This window comes from Diplotaxodon limnothrissa, unplaced genomic scaffold (assembly GCF_057381915.1).
Source record: "Diplotaxodon limnothrissa isolate DT_005_m unplaced genomic scaffold, D_limnothrissa_male_GT1.1 unmapped_scaffold_1, whole genome shotgun sequence".
Taxonomy (NCBI): Eukaryota; Metazoa; Chordata; class Actinopteri; order Cichliformes; family Cichlidae; genus Diplotaxodon; species Diplotaxodon limnothrissa.
In genome coordinates this window covers 33,715-50,607 of record NW_028188555.1, presented here as the reverse complement: position 1 = coordinate 50,607, position 16,893 = coordinate 33,715, and the positions used below count along the sequence as shown (strand labels likewise).

The following is a 16,893-nucleotide window of genomic DNA, read 5'->3' as shown; positions in this document are numbered from 1 at the left end:
GATTTTTTTTTTTATACGCTTAAAAAATGTGTCTTTAATTTTGTATCTTGGATAAAAGTATTGTATTGCTCCCCTCTAACAGCCGTCCGGACTAACAATAATCTGCCCCCCAGGACAGGGATGCCCTCTGTCTCCTTTTTGCCATTGAACCGCTAGCTGTTGCTCTGAGACAATGTGTTGGTGTTGAGGGAAAACATGGAGGGGGTATCGAACATGAAGTCTCTCTTTATGCCGACGACATGATTTTATTTATTTCCAACCCATCGAACAGCCTCCGCAAACTTTTGGATAGACTTACAATAATAATAATAATAATACGTTTTATTTATAGGCACCTTTAAGAGCCTCAAGGTCACCTTAATGCATACTTAAGGAATTTGGGACAATTTCTGGATATAAAGTGAATTTTGGGAAGAGCGAGGAAAAGTCTATCTGTACGACAACTGGGGAGTTTTGTGTATTTTAGCCCCTTTTAAACCCAGCTATAACAAGTTTAAGTACTCGGGCATCTGGGTGACAAGAAAACCACAAAGACTTGTATAAAACTATCTTCCTTTATTGTCGAAGCTTAAAGAGGATTTTGGAAAATGTGAGTTTTGCCTCTTTATATTTATGGTGGGGATGCAGAACAAGGAGCAAAGATGAATGTGATGCTGAATCAGCAGAAGACTTGGAGTCATTTGATTCCAGCTTTGATATCATTGATTTCAATATGTCCATTTCTGTCACACTTCACCTTTAAAAGTGAAGCCATGTGGTTCCTGGAAGGAAAAACACGACGTTTTCAAGTCTTTGTCCTGTTTTTATGAGAAATGTACGACTTTAATGTGAAACATTCAGAGTTTTTTCTCTTGTCGTGTTTGTTTGAAGCTGCTTCCTGTTGGCTTCAGCTGTTTGGAGTTTCCATTTTCTAAACTTCTACATTCTGAACCTTCTTCAGCTCTGAACAGATGATGAAACACTGAATGATTTCAAGCACTTTGTCTAATAAACTTACATCTTTCATTCTTTATACAGATTGTGGAACTGTGATTTGTCAGAGATCAGCTGTGATTATCTGGCAGCAGCACTGAAGTCCAACCCCTCCCATCTGAGAGAGCTGGTGCTGAGCGACAACAACAACCTGCAGGATCCAGGAGTGAAGCATCTGTGTGGTTTCCTGGAGAGTCCAGGATGTAAACTTGAAACTCTGAGGTCAGTCAGCATGTTTTAGTTGTGCTGAGATGAATATGATGTGAAAGTTGTGCTGACACTAAACTGCAGACATCAGGCTGATATTATACTGATCCACACTGAGGATCTTCATGGTAAAGTCTGTTTTCTTCTTCTCTGGTTTAGTCCATTGACTGCAGCAGAACAATGTTCACATTTCAAACAGTGATACTCAACGTATGGCCCGCGGCCCACACGCGGCCTGCCCACCTTTCCTGATTCAGAGAGAGGGGACCCTGATTAACTGTGTAGCTTCTTCCTCACAGTTCTAAGTATCAGACACAACAATGAATAATCCACAGCTGACTGTCTTTAGCAGGTCAAAGGTCACGGCACACAGCAGACAGTCAGAAATATTCTAACTCTGATCATTTATCAGTTGTGACACTGTGAGACTTGATCAGAGGTGTGATCATCACAGCAGAGGCCTTTGTGTCAAAGTCACTGAGGATCAAAGAGAAACACATGAAGCAGATTTTCCTCTTCTGGCTTTTTATAGCAGATAACCTTCAAAATATTCTGCAGTCGATCAAAAACTGAAGCAAACCATGAAGCAACATGTGAACATGAGCTGATGCTGCTGAAGTGAAGCAAAGTTACAGAGGTTTGATTACAGACACAGCTGAGAGTTTGTAATCTGTCATCATTTTAAAAAGTTTCCATGGAACAGCAGAAATGAGGCTTTACTGTCAGAGGCCGACAGCACTGAACACAACAGCAGACTGGTGGCTAATAAACAGTGAATGATGCAGAAACAGATGTTTGAAGCTGTTCTTGGAGTACACTGAGAGAGAGAGAGCTGTGCAGGCAGGAACAGCCAAAGTCAGAGAGAATTCATGAGCATATTGATCAAACGTGAAGCAGAGTTTGGATCTTCTTTTGCTGCTGCTTCACTCAGTTTTGGTTGGAGACAGATGAAACCTGCAGCTTCAGGATCTGTGAGCTGTCCATTTTCAGCCCCGACGGCGTGTCCGTGTACGTGCCGTGGAGTGAACGATCCACGCTCTGTGTTTCCATCTTTGTGTGTTTAGCTGCTCTCATTTACTGTTTTATCTGTTTGCTGCTTGTTGAAATAGTTTGTGAGCTTTAACCTGAGATTCTGGCAAAATACATTTATATTAAACATCGATTCAGGATTGAATGAATCAACATCGTTTTATTCAAATTAAAACCATTTAAATGGGAACATGAATTTTTTACAGCCGCCTCTAATGCTGGGTAATGTCAGCTGGTCCATGTGCAGCTGGCTGTGAGGCTCAGGGAGCGTCTACAAAGTGCAACTGTAACCCACATAAAATGGGGGTACCACTTTAAGGACTGATATGAGGAGAGATGGACAGCCTGCCCAACCAATCGAAATGCACAGGTCCCAGTATGTTTTGACCAATGGGAGAGCAGTCTGCCCCTGTATGTCCCACCTACGTGCTCTGTGTTTGCTGCTATGTGTGGAGGTAGTCGCGTGCTGGCAGGAGAAAAGAGAGACTGAAGCTTTTGAGCTGGAAAAAAAGTATTAGATATAAGTTGCAACCAACTGTGTTGCACATAAGTTCACTGGTTATCAGCTACCTTTCATGTTAAAAGTAGCCACAGTGAGTAAGCAGGCAAATGCTGCATTTTTCTGGTGACTTTAAAAAGTACCGCGTGGAGCTAAACTGTTAGCCTTTGTTAGCTCTGGTTGCTATCAACTGCCTGGGAGTTCATCTCAATCTGCTTCCAGAAGTAAGGTAACACTTGAAGCGCAACTTATGTTTATTTTTCCTTCATGTCGTATTACGGTTATTAAAGAGAAAACATGTCCTGTTACGTTATTTAGAGCCCTGCATTTTCCGACCGAGAGACACTATGCCATTGTCTTCGGCCGTGATGCGCTGAGATCGGTGAGCACATGTTGTATGTCTCAGTTAGTTCATGTCTGTTTCACATTTTATCGTTGAGAAACTGAATTAATCTCAATTGTTTGATTAATAATTGTCGCATATGCGACATATATGCATATGCACTGACTTTACTTGGTTTAATGCATAGTTTATGTAAGAGAGATGTTTTATTTTTGCAAAATTGAGTATTTTTATTGCAAATTTATGTTGAATGTGATTTAAACAAAATCCTAAGTTGTGAATTATAGCTAGAACAGCATAATTAATATTTGAATTGCTCTTCTGACCCTGTCTGTTGACAGGTCAGGTTTTTTTTTGTATGCTGAATTGTTCCTGAGGTGGATTCCTCTGGTGAAATAGATGGCGAGCCTTCCCACCTGGACTTAGAGAGACTGAGATTCGCTTCTTTTCCACTTGATGATCTGCTGCACCTTGCGGTGTGGTAGGACTGTATCACTCACACTTTCACGCACAGCTGGTTATACATAAGACCACTGACTGACATTCTCTCATCCCTATTTTCTTTCACACCCTGGGAATTTTTTGGACTTTACCCCTTGGACATTTTTTATTTGGGACTTTAAATAATGAGCTGTTGTGTAGAGCATTCTCCACATGTGAAAAGAGTGTGAGATTTTCATTTGAATGTACATTGGATTTGTGTAATCTGTTTCTATAAGAGTTAAGGAGTCAGGTTACTAGGGTGCACCCAAGCATTGAAACCCGAACATTGAAAACCAAAAATAACACTTGGCCAAGTCATTGCTTTAGTAGTTTGTGTTTTACTTTTCTTTTAATTTTTGTAAGTTTCCTTTCTACCATTGTAAAGTGTCTTTAACCTGTGCTTGTCAACCTTATGGTTTATGTCACTAAAGTTGGCTGGTTCTTTTGAGTTACATTCTTGTCTCTGTGTCTCATTTGAACACACCCCTGTGCTCCTATAGTCGAGCCTATTGGCCCATTGATATATTCTTTTCAACAATTCCCCTTACTGTGTTACAGTGAGAGCTTTGGCGAGCCAGCCAGGAGCATGGTTGTGTGTGTTTAAGTGCTAGACAATTTGTGTGTGGTGTTTAAAAGTGCTTAATCTGAGCTATAACTTCTAGAGAGAAAATGGATGTTGTGCTAAGTGAATCCGTCAGAATTCCCAATTCTGTAGTTGTTAGTGGGATCACAGGATCAGAGACTGATGAGGAAGTGTCCACTTTCCTCCAAAAATATGGTTCCATCAACCGTTACTTTCGTCTAGACGATCCTGAGTCAGATTACCATAAGCACATGATCATCGAGTTTACACATGAGACTGCCATGCACACATTGGAGCCACTGTTACCTCTGCGGCTTCCAAGTACAACCCAAGCAGGCATCGTGTATGAGTTAAAGGCCTTAGGAAGTGTTTACTCCCTTGATGCCAGAAACAAAGCCACTAAAATGTACATGGAACAGCTCCGTGAAATTGCCAAACTGAGTGGAAATTCATTAGAGGAGATGTTAAAGGAAGAACTTAAAAATCTGGTTTCATCGGCAGGAAGTGCTATTTCCCAGTCATCTCAAACTGGTCCAGAATCCTCAACTGTACAGAGCCCACTTCCACAGAAAGACTTAACCAGCAAGGGAGACGTTTCATTTTCTGAGGACCCTCAATCAGGTGTACCTCTAGACTCCACAGTTTTGACATCACCAAATAACGCAAGTAAATCTCTTACCTCTCCCAATTTCAGTGAAAACCTGACTGATTTCAGCCCCTCACAGACTCTTCCAGCTTCTTCTGGGGCCGCTTCTAGCCCCATAATTGATGTTAATCCAACTGCTGTTCAGCGAGTAGTTGTTGAGCATGTAGTGCGCAGCAATGAGAGCTCACCCCAGTTCGCATCATCTGGTAGACTCAGGGCTTATTCGGGCAAGAGCCCACGTCCTAGCCATGAGGCAGATTATGATACGTGGCGAGCTAGTGTTGAAATCCTTATTAGAGATCCTTCTGTGTCTGATCTGCACTGCACACATCGTATACTTGACAGTCTGCTTCCTCCTGCTTCCGAGATGATTAAACATCTGAGTCCACAGTCTAGACCCTCTGCTTATCTTGAGTTGCTTGACTCTGCCTACGGAACAGTCGAAGATGGTGATGAGCTGCATGCTAGGTTCATGAGCACATTTCAAAATGATGGAGAGAGAGCTTCTGTTTTCCTGCAGAGGCTGCACACTGCATTAAGTAGAGCCATGAGACGTGGTGGTGTGTCCGCTCATGATTTTAACCAACAGCTCTTAAAGCAGTTCATTCGAGGTTGTTGGGAGAATGCACTAATAATCGATCTTCAGCTAGAACAAAAAAAAGAAAACCCACCTTCCTTTGCAGAGCTGCTGCTTCTTCTTAGGACAGAAGAAGATAAACAGGCTGCAAAACTGAGCCGCATGAGGCAGCATTTTAGTCATGCTAAGTCTGCCCAAAACTCTAGAAAGCAGCACGCCACGTCACACGTGCAACTCGCACACACCACCAATAATCTGGTGGACAAATCTGATCTTGAGACGCTAAAGCAACAAGTTGCTGACCTCAGCATTCAGCTTAACAGTCTTGTATCTGAGAATCATAAGACGAAACAACCTAAGCAGCAAAAAGCGAGGTCCGTCACACCTGACACCCACGGTGTGAAACCAAAAATGGCCAGTCAGCATACTTCCACATTTAAAGCTAACAGTAGACCACGTCCATGGTACTGTTTCCAGTGTGGGGAGGATGGCCATGTTGTCTCAGTTTGTGATAAAGCTCCAAATCCTTCCCTTGTAGCAGCTAAGAAAAAACAGCTGAAAGAAAAACAGGCTGCTTGGGAAGCCTCTAATGCTTCCCGAAGTGAGGCACATTTAAACTGAAGCCTACTCCCATAGAGGGACATATGGGAGTGGAGTCTCGCAATGTCAGTCCCAAAATCCTGAAACCTGCCATTAAAAACGTTAAAGTGGAAGGATCAAAATTTCCACATGGCCTTGTAGGAACTAAGACCACAGCTCAAGTAACTATTGCAGGAAGAGACACAAACTGTCTTTTGGACACGGGTTCACAAGTCACAACTGTACCCCAGTCTTTTTATGAAGAACATCTTGCAGATCTGACCATTCATCCCTTAAATGAGTTGCTTGAAGTGGAGGGTGCCAATGGCCAGTCTGTCCCTTACTTAGGATATGTTGAGCTTACCATCACCTTTCCTAAAGAGTTTGTAGGCTCTGATATTGATGTTCACACTCTGGCCTTGGTTATCCCCCATCTCCGCTCTACAGCCCATGAGCAGGTACTCATAGGCACAAACACCCTTGATGCCCTCTATGCTAATTACCAGAAGCTTTCACCCTTTCAGCCTTTGTTTAATGGGTATCAAGCAGTTCTCCAAATACTTGAGATGCGACAAAGAAACTTTAACTCTGGTAGCCTTGGTTGTGCAAAACTGACAGGTAAGATGCCTGCAGTCGTTCCTGCAGGACAGACTGTTGTCCTGGAGGCCTCTGTCAATGTAAATCCCGTGAACATGCAAAGAGATGTTGTCCTTGAACATCCTTCAGCCTCTTCACTACCAAATGGCTTGCTAGTTTCAGCAATTGCAGTCACTTTACCACGCAAACGTCAGTGTCTTCTCCCTGTCGTAGTGAGAAATGAAACCAACCATGACATTGTCATACCCCCCAAAACACCTTTGGCAGATGTTAATGCTATCTTGCAAGTGCTACACAAAGAGCAAACTGTCAGAGAACCAGACTGCTCTAAATTTCAAGCTAAGTCTTCCTCAGAACTGAGCTTTGATTTTGGAGATTCGCCCTTACCCACTGAATGGAAGGAACGAGTTACAAACATGTTAAACGACATGCCAAATGTCTTCTCTCAGAACGAATTGGACTTTGGACACACTGACAAAGTCAAACACCATATCAAACTCAGTGATGCGACACCCTTTAAACAGAGAGCACGTCCCATACACCCCAATGATGTGGATGCTGTGAGACAACATCTACAGGAACTCCTTGATTCTGGTGTTATACGAGAATCTGAGTCCCCGTTTGCTTCCCCCATTGTTGTCGTTCGTAAAAAGAATGGCTCTGTTCGTCTGTGTGTAGACTACAGAAAGCTGAACCTGCAGACCATCAAAGATGCTTATGCCCTTCCAAAATTGGAAGATGCATTCAGTGCTCTTGCGGGTTCTAAGTGGTTTTCGGTCCTAGACCTCAAGTCTGGATACTACCAGGTTGAGATGGAGGAAGCAGACAAGAATAAGACCGCATTTGTTTGCCCACTTGGATTTTGGGAATTTAATAGGATGCCCCAAGGGATCACAAATGCGCCTTCGACGTTCCAGAGATTGATGGAGAAGTGTGTAGGAGATATGAATCTCAAAGAGGTTCTGGTGTTCATTGATGACCTGATTGTCTTCTCATCATCCCTGGAGGAACATGAACAGCGTTTGAAACATGTCCTGCAACGACTGATGTCATATGGCTTGAAACTGGCACCAGAAAAGTGCAAATTCTTTCAGACCTCGGTAAAATACCTTGGTCACATTGTTTCCGCAAGAGGAGTAGAGACTGACCCTGACAAAGTTGAGGCCTTAAAGACCTGGCCTATCCCCACAAATCTTAAGGAACTTCAGTCCTTTTTAGGATTTGCTGGATATTATCGAAGGTTTATTCAGGGCTACTCTATCATTGTCAGACCACTTAACGAACTAACCTCGGGCTACCCACCAATTAGGAAGCGGAACAACAAGCCAAGGACACACGCAAATTCAGAGTATCGCAACCCAAAGGAACCTTTTGGTCAGCGTTGGACACCTCAATGTCAGGAGGCCTTTGACCAAATAATAGCAAAGCTAACCTCCGCTCCAATCTTGGGATTTGCAGACCCCCAGCTTCCATATGTTTTACATACGGACGCCAGTACCATTGGCCTTGGTGCTGCCTTATATCAGGTACAAGATGGACAGTCCAGGGTCATAGCTTTTGCAAGTCGTGGTCTTTCAAAGAGTGAGAGGAAGTACCCAGCCCATAAGCTGGAGTTTTTGGCCCTTAAGTGGGCAGTCACGGAAAAATTCTCTGACTACCTATATGGTACAGACTTTGTAGTAGTGACTGACAGCAACCCTCTTACATACATCTTGACCTCTGCAAAGCTTGATGCAACAGGGTATAGGTGGCTGTCCAGTCTTTCCACCTATTCATTTAGTCTTCAGTACAGAGCGGGAAAACAAAATATGGATGCTGATGCGCTCTCGCGTCGTCCTCACAGTCCACCAGAGGATGATTATGCATCTAAGAAGGAGAGTGAGAGAATCCGGCAGTTCACACTGTACCATCTGAGCAACCCTGAGAGTCCAGAGACTGTTCCCTTGGATGTAATTCAGGCTATTTGTGAGCACCATATGGTCACCTCAGCCGTAGCTAATGTTGGATCCACCACTTCTGGGTTGACCTTAGTTGAATCCCTCACTCACCAGTCCACAGCTATTCCCGACTGCTTCCAACAGGAGCAAGTGGATGGGCTTCCCATTGCCCACTCAATTTCTGAGGAGGAGTTGAGGCAAAAGCAGACATTGGACCCTGCTATCAATGCAGTGATTGTACTCTTGGAGACTGGCGAAACTCCACCTCCCAGCCTTAGGTTAGAGCTACCAGAACTTCCCCTGTTACTCAGAGAGTTAAATCGGCTTGAAATACAGAACGGAGTGCTCTACCGTAAGCGGCAAGATGGTCCCAACACCTCATATCAGCTTGTGCTCCCTGAGGAGCTAAGAGCCACAGCACTTACAAGCCTTCATCATGATATGGGCCATCTTGGAGTCGAACGAACAGTAGACTTGGCAAGGGCCAGATTTTATTGGCCGAAAATGCACATGACCATAGAAAAAATGGTCAAATCTTGTGAGCGATGTATTCGTCGAAAAACACCTCCAGAGAAAGCTGCTCCATTGATAAACATTAAGACCTGCAGACCTCTCGAACTAGTGTGCATGGACTTTTTATCAATAGAGCCAGATCGCTCAAACACGAAAGATGTATTGGTCATAACTGACCATTTCACAAAGTATGCTGTGGCAGTGCCAACTCCAAATCAACGAGCACAGACTGTAGCAAAGTGTCTCTGGGACAACTTCATTGTCCATTATGGTTTTCCCGAAAAGCTTCTTAGTGATCAGGGTCCTGACTTTGAATCAAAGACCATCAAGGAACTCTGTGAACTTACTGGCATGAAGAAAGTGCGTACAACCCCCTACCACCCTAGAGGGAATCCGGTTGAGAGATTCAACCGCACTCTTCTCCAGATGCTTGGGACACTGGATCGGTCAGATAAACTCCACTGGAGAGACTTCGTCAAGTCTCTGGTACATGCTTATAATTGTACGAAGAGTGACGTGACTGGATTTTCCCCCTATGAATTGATGTTTGGGAGGCAACCAAGATTGCCCATTGACTTAATCTTTAGGTTGCCCACTAATGCTACTAAGCAGACTCATTCCCAGTACATCGGTAACCTAAAATCTCGCTTGGAAGAAAGCTACCGGATTGCCACAAATAATGCACAAAAGAATGCAGGTCGCAACAAAGCCAGATTTGACCGACGAGTGGTTGAATCAACATTGCAGAGTGGAGACAGAGTTCTTGTACGAAATGTGAAGCTGCGTGGAAAACATAAGCTGGCAGATAAGTGGGAAACGGATGTTTATATTGTCCTTAAGCGAGCTGGAGAAATGCCGGTCTACACAGTTAAACCTGAGGGTAAAGATGGACCTGTGCGAACTCTACATCGTGACTTGCTTCTCCCATGTGGATTTCTGTCAGCAGCTGCAGAACCCGAGACAGTCAAAACCCATCCAAACAGGAGACCCAGAACAAGGCAGTGTTCCGTTGTCGAGGGTGAAGATGAAATTCCCTCTGATATGGATGATGTATCTGATTGGACATTTCGCCCTCTCATTACATCAAAGTCCGATGTATATGTCCCAGTACATGAAACTCACAAGTTGAGTAAACCTCCTTGTGTGGTCAGACAATCAGCAGAACCAGAGGTGCCTACAGTTTCACTTCCACCTGATCCTCCTGCCACTAAATCCCTTGTAGAGGAAGGTGAAGGAATGATTCAGGATGTACCTGACCGTGACAACTCACCTGAACGTGACAACTCACCTGAACGTGACAACTCACCTGAACGTGACAACTCACCTGAAGCAAACATATTGCATGGGCTTGACTCAGCCAAAGGACTTCCTCAAAGTTCAGAATTGCAGCAGTCTGAGGAAGCTCCTCAAGATGATGGGACGAGCTCTGATGCAGCATGTGAAGAAGGATTAAGTGATGTGAACAGACCTGTTACTGAACAGCCTGAACCTGTGATGATCCAGAATAATGGACTTCAAGATACTGAGCCATCTCTTCGTCGTTCTAACAGATTGCAAGCAAAGCCCAAGAGACTGCATTATGTGACACTTGGGAATCCTCTGATAACGGTGGTGAATTCTCTTTTTCAAGGCCTAAGTGAGGCATTGACTAGCTCTTTAAATGGATTTGAAGATCCAACTAGTAATTATGTTGGAAAGGTCAAAGCAGTGTAACTCAGTGCCACCCTGCAGATGCCCAGGGACGGGCATACCATCAAGAGGGGAGGGTGTAACCCACATAAAATGGGGGTACCACTTTAAGGACTGATATGAGGAGAGATGGACAGCCTGCCCAACCAATCGAAATGCACAGGTCCCAGTATGTTTTGACCAATGGGAGAGCAGTCTGCCGCTGTATGTCCCACCTACGTGCTCTGTGTTTGCTGCTATGTGTGGAGGTAGTCGCGTGCTGGCAGGAGAAAAGAGAGACTGAAGCTTTTGAGCTGGAAAAAAAGTATTAGATATAAGTTGCAACCAACTGTGTTGCACATAAGTTCACTGGTTATCAGCTACCTTTCATGTTAAAAGTAGCCACAGTGAGTAAGCAGGCAAATGCTGCATTTTTCTGGTGACTTTAAAAAGTACCGCGTGGAGCTAAACTGTTAGCCTTTGTTAGCTCTGGTTGCTATCAACTGCCTGGGAGTTCATCTCAATCTGCTTCCAGAAGTAAGGTAACACTTGAAGCGCAACTTATGTTTATTTTTCCTTCATGTCGTATTACGGTTATTAAAGAGAAAACATGTCCTGTTACGTTATTTAGAGCCCTGCATTTTCCGACCGAGAGACACTATGCCATTGTCTTCGGCCGTGATGCGCTGAGATCGGTGAGCACATGTTGTATGTCTCAGTTAGTTCATGTCTGTTTCACATTTTATCGTTGAGAAACTGAATTAATCTCAATTGTTTGATTAATAATTGTCGCATATGCGACATATATGCATATGCACTGACTTTACTTGGTTTAATGCATAGTTTATGTAAGAGAGATGTTTTATTTTTGCAAAATTGAGTATTTTTATTGCAAATTTATGTTGAATGTGATTTAAACAAAATCCTAAGTTGTGAATTATAGCTAGAACAGCATAATTAATATTTGAATTGCTCTTCTGACCCTGTCTGTTGACAGGTCAGGTTTTTTTTTGTATGCTGAATTGTTCCTGAGGTGGATTCCTCTGGTGAAATAGATGGCGAGCCTTCCCACCTGGACTTAGAGAGACTGAGATTCGCTTCTTTTCCACTTGATGATCTGCTGCACCTTGCGGTGTGGTAGGACTGTATCACTCACACTTTCACGCACAGCTGGTTATACATAAGACCACTGACTGACATTCTCTCATCCCTATTTTCTTTCACACCCTGGGAATTTTTTGGACTTTACCCCTTGGACATTTTTTATTTGGGACTTTAAATAATGAGCTGTTGTGTAGAGCATTCTCCACATGTGAAAAGAGTGTGAGATTTTCATTTGAATGTACATTGGATTTGTGTAATCTGTTTCTATAAGAGTTAAGGAGTCAGGTTACTAGGGTGCACCCAAGCATTGAAACCCGAACATTGAAAACCAAAAATAACACTTGGCCAAGTCATTGCTTTAGTAGTTTGTGTTTTACTTTTCTTTTAATTTTTGTAAGTTTCCTTTCTACCATTGTAAAGTGTCTTTAACCTGTGCTTGTCAACCTTATGGTTTATGTCACTAAAGTTGGCTGGTTCTTTTGAGTTACATTCTTGTCTCTGTGTCTCATTTGAACACACCCCTGTGCTCCTATAGTCGAGCCTATTGGCCCATTGATATATTCTTTTCAACAATTCCCCTTACTGTGTTACACAACACTGAAAGAACATCATCCATAAATATTGAGTAAGAACTGGACTCTCATACAGCGAGACTCAAATGCCTTTAAACATCAGCTTATCCTGCTGATCCAAGTCCAACACTGAGTTTGTAAAAACATGTTTGTCAATCATTTTGTTTGGTTTCTGAGGAAAATGATTCAATAACTTGCTGCTAATACACAACATTTCATCATATTTCCTCATAACCCTCTTTTGTCTGACCATTTGATCCCATTTGAATTTGCAATAAAGGATCCACAGAGTTTGGTGACAATGATGACAGTAGAGATGGACCGATCCGATATTCAGTATCGGTATCGGTCCGATATTGACGTAAATTACTGGATCGGATATCGGAGAGAAATTTAAAATTTTTATCCGATCCAGTGAATATCACAAAAGCACCTCAAAAACTCGCTAACATGGTATAACCCAGGTCATGACCTTAGCACGTCAGAGCAGTATGCGTCACGTGATCGAGCGGTTATCGTGTGGGAGAGCTCAGAGCCAACATGTCAGCAGTGTGGACTTATTTCAAACTAAAAGACGAAAAAAGCAAGACTGCCGAATGCAACTTATGCGATGCAAGTGTTTCGCGAGGTGGTAGCAGTGTGGGGAATTTTAACACCACAAACATGATTAAACACTTACAGAAACACCACGCAAAGGAGTACGCGGAATTTAGCCTGGCCTCCAAAGCTAAGCAGAAAAGTGTACCATATCAACAAACGCTTTTGGAAAATATTCAGAGACATGAGAAATTCCCTCCGGAAAGCAATAGAGCGAAGCTGATAACGGAGAAAATAGTTGAATTTGTTGTGCTTGATGACCAGCCCCTTTCCGTTGTGGAAAATGATGGTTTTCGACGCTTAATTGAGCATTTAGAGCCTCGCTACATGCTGCCAAACCGGCATTTCATCTCGGAGGAAGCTATCCCAGGCAAGTACAAACAGGTGCGCAAGTTCATCTCCGAAAGTTTGGAAATAATTCCCACGTTAAGCATGACGACTGATATCTGGAGCTCGGACGTTTGTCCGTTGTCCCTGCTAAGCCTGACTGTACACTGGATAGACTCGAGTTTTACAATGCAAAAAGCAGTGTTGCAGGCCAAAGAGTTTCGTGGTTCACACACAGGAGAGTCCATCGCTGCAGCTATGGAGGAAATGTTAAATGCGTGGAAAATTCCGAAGAATAAAGTCCACGTTGTTTTGCGAGACAATGCCAGCAATATAAAAAAGGCAATGAGCCGGCTAGGTGTTGCAAGTTTGGGATGCTTCGCGCACACTTTGCAACTTGTGGTGAATGAGGGACTGCTTGCACAACGTGGTGTATGTGATGCTGTGACAGTGGGCAGAAAAATAGTGGGTCACTTCAAACACTCACCACAGGCATATTCGCGTTTGGAGGACATTCAAATGGAGCTGAACATGTCACCCAAACGTCTGATACAAGATGTGCGAACAAGATGGAATAGCACATATTATATGATCAAGACCCTCACAGAACAGAAGCGAGCCTTGTGTGCATATTCTGCAGAGTATGATCTGCCTGCCACACTTAGTGCACATCAGTGGGGGTTACTGGAAAAGGTCCTGACAGCTCTAGCTCCCTTTGAGGAGTTAACAAAGGAGGTAAGCGCATCATCCTCATCTGCATCTGATGTCATCCCTATTGTCTGCGTCCTTAAGCGCGTGCTCTCCCGAGAAAATGAGGCCGACGATGGAATAAAGAAAATGAAAGGCACTCTTCTCGAAGCAGTTAACAGACGCTTCAGAGACGTGGAATCCGAGCCACTATACACAGTTGCAACACTGCTGGATCCAAGATATAAAGACAGGTATGTAAGGCTTCACTCATGTTATTTTAACAGATCAACTTGTTTTGTGTGTGTGTGTGTGTGTGTGTGTGTGTGTGTGTGTGTGTGTAAGTGATAGTGCATTAGAGAGAGTGTGTCAGAAAATGGTGAGGACATTCTAGATTAGTTGTGATAGACTTGTCATTCAGTCAGGACACCACCATTGCGCATTATAACATGTATTGTCTGATTCAGAGTAGTACAGCAAAGTATGTTGAGGTCTTTATAATGGGCATGGAATAAATAGCAAGAATGAAGAATGATAGTTTAATAACACTGCTGAATGATACTAATGATAAATTTAATGATTGTTTAATATTCAAGTTTGGACTTTTTTCATTTCAGGTACTTCACGAGTGTAGAAACCTCAAAACAAGCTAAAGATGCTTTGATGGCAGAGGTGAGGAAGATGGAGTTTTTGAGAACTACATTAAACTCCTCAGAGCCAGCAGAGGGGACATCAGCAGTCTTGGAGCCAGCAAAGAAGACTCCACGGGTGGAATCTTCCAGCCAAAGCAGACTTGAAAGTGTTTTTGATGAAATCCTGAAGGAAAACGCTCAAGATCCTGTTCCTCAGTTAGCCACGACAAGTGCACGCGTTGAAGTGCAAACTTACCTTAGTGAGCCAACCATTCAACGCTCAGATAATCCACTGCTGTACTGGCAAGTCAACAAACTTAGATTTCCCACTCTGGTTTCTACAGCAGCTAAATTTCTCTGTGCACCTACCACAAGTATTGAGAGTGAGAGACTCTTCAGTACAGCCTCTATTATCATTGATGAAAGGAGAAGCAGGCTGACAGCTGAGAAGGTTGAAATGTTGATCTTTCTGAAGAAGAACCTACCTCTCATGTTAAAGTGAAAAAAAAAGTTACAACTGCATTATTACAAGAATTTTGTTTGCTCTGCTAAAATTGCACCTTTTTTCAGTACCAAAGGGGTTTTGAAATTTGCATAAAGTTGCACTTTTATTTACTTGAATTTTACTTTAAATACTTCAAGATTTAAAATTCTGCATAATGTTGCACTTTTATTTTGATGAATGTTACTTTAAATACTTTGAGATTTAAAATTCTGCATAATGTTGCACTTTTATTTTGATGAATGTTACTTTAAATACTTTGAGATTTAAAATTCTGCATAATGTTGCACTTTTATTTTGATGAATGTTACTTTAAATACTTTGAGATTTAAAATTCTGCATAATGTTGCACTTTTATTTTGATGAATGTTACTTTAAATACTTCAAGATTTAAAATTCTGCATAATGTTGCACTTTTATTTTGACGAATGTTACTTTAAATACTTTGAGATTTAAAGTTCTGCATAATGTTGCACTTTTATTTTGATGAATGTTACTTTAAATACTTCGACATTTAAAGTTCTGCATTATGTTGCGCACTTTCAGGATGGATATTTTGATAGTGGTGACAGCTAAACAGTGCTAAAGTTTAAATAAAGAGATATGCATTGTTGAACTGAGCAATATTTTGGGTGCAGTCTTTTTCTTGCATGCAAGTATAAGAGAATAGTTTTAGTGTTCTGTCTTTTTAAATTTGACTTTGAACTTATACAAAAACAGTTTAAAAAATAGATATATCGGATTTATATCGGTATCGGCAGATATCCAAATTTCTGATATCGGTATCGGACATGAAAAAGTGGTATCGTGCCATCTCTACTCGTAAAACTCGTCCATGTGTTTTCCAAAGATACAGGATGAAGCAAGTGGAATGTATCAAGATTCCTTTAACAAAAACTACCAAGAGCAGAAGTGTAAATCCACAGACGTTCATACCTTCACTGATGAATAAAATAACCAGAAGCTTAGGATAGGCAGCTTGCACCAGGCCAAGGGGTGAAATATGCTTCACTGTGTGGTCTGCTATGAAATGATTTCTCTTCTTTGAGATCAGCTTGCCTCACCTTGCTTTTCCTTTCCATTGAACACATTTGCTGACCAACAGAAAAGGAAGATGAATGCTTCCATTTCAGATGCTGAGCCTCCCCCCCCTCCTCCACCACTCTCATCTTCTGCCATCCAGATTTCACATTAAACTTGTAATAGCATACGACCCTGCAAGGCACGATTCTCATTCAGGTAGGCCATGTTATATGAATGAGATTTGGTGAAATGCCAATATTTATGCACATACATTCGCATTCTGAGCCTCTCTCATCATTGCGTCTGCTTCGGTGTTAAAGGAAGAGCAGCTGTCACTTGATACATGAAATTACACTGAGGAATGCACAAACGCACGTGCGCGACAAATCACAGCCGCGACAGGTACTACCACACCGCGGCGTCCAGATCCAGGTTAGTGTGAAATAAGCTTCGCACTACTGCTCACCACAGCGCTATCCAGCCAGCTAGCTGCGCAACCAAAGCTACAGTTGTTGTGAAGGTCAACTGTCAGAGTATGAACTAGGATGTGGCCATCTGCCATCCCAAGAAAGAGAGAGGAAAAAAGAAGCATCTCTGAAGGACACTTTCCCTCCTCTCCTGTGCTCTAATTCAATAGTTCTGACAGGGTAGTGGTGTCCCAGTGTCTGCCAGCCCAGTAATCTCTGTGTAATTGAGTTCCCAATTGGCCATCCATCAATAATGCATCTGGTTCCATGAGGGAAGAGACGACCACACTGCTCCAGCCCTCTGCATGGAGGAAGGAGACAGGCTTCTGCTAAGACAGGCCAGGGGTAT

The 16,893-nt window shown here is 42.7% G+C and overlaps 2 protein-coding genes across 2 annotated transcripts; both read left to right on the top strand.

Annotated features, from left to right (window-relative positions):
- The first annotated feature begins 13,128 nt into the window (after positions 1-13,128).
- On the top strand, positions 13,129-14,268 carry LOC146606944 (zinc finger BED domain-containing protein 4). The gene has a single exon (XM_085349137.1). It carries the CDS (start codon positions 13,234-13,236, stop codon positions 14,266-14,268), a length of 1,035 nt encoding a protein of 344 aa, XP_085205263.1. The 5' UTR covers positions 13,129-13,233.
- Positions 14,269-14,369: 101 nt separating this feature from the next.
- Positions 14,370-15,054, top strand: LOC146606943 (zinc finger BED domain-containing protein 4-like). The gene is made up of 2 exons (XM_085349136.1): positions 14,370-14,401; positions 14,538-15,054. Exons 1-2 carry the CDS (start codon positions 14,370-14,372, stop codon positions 15,052-15,054), a joined length of 549 nt encoding a protein of 182 aa, XP_085205262.1.
- Positions 15,055-16,893: the final 1,839 nt, after the last annotated feature.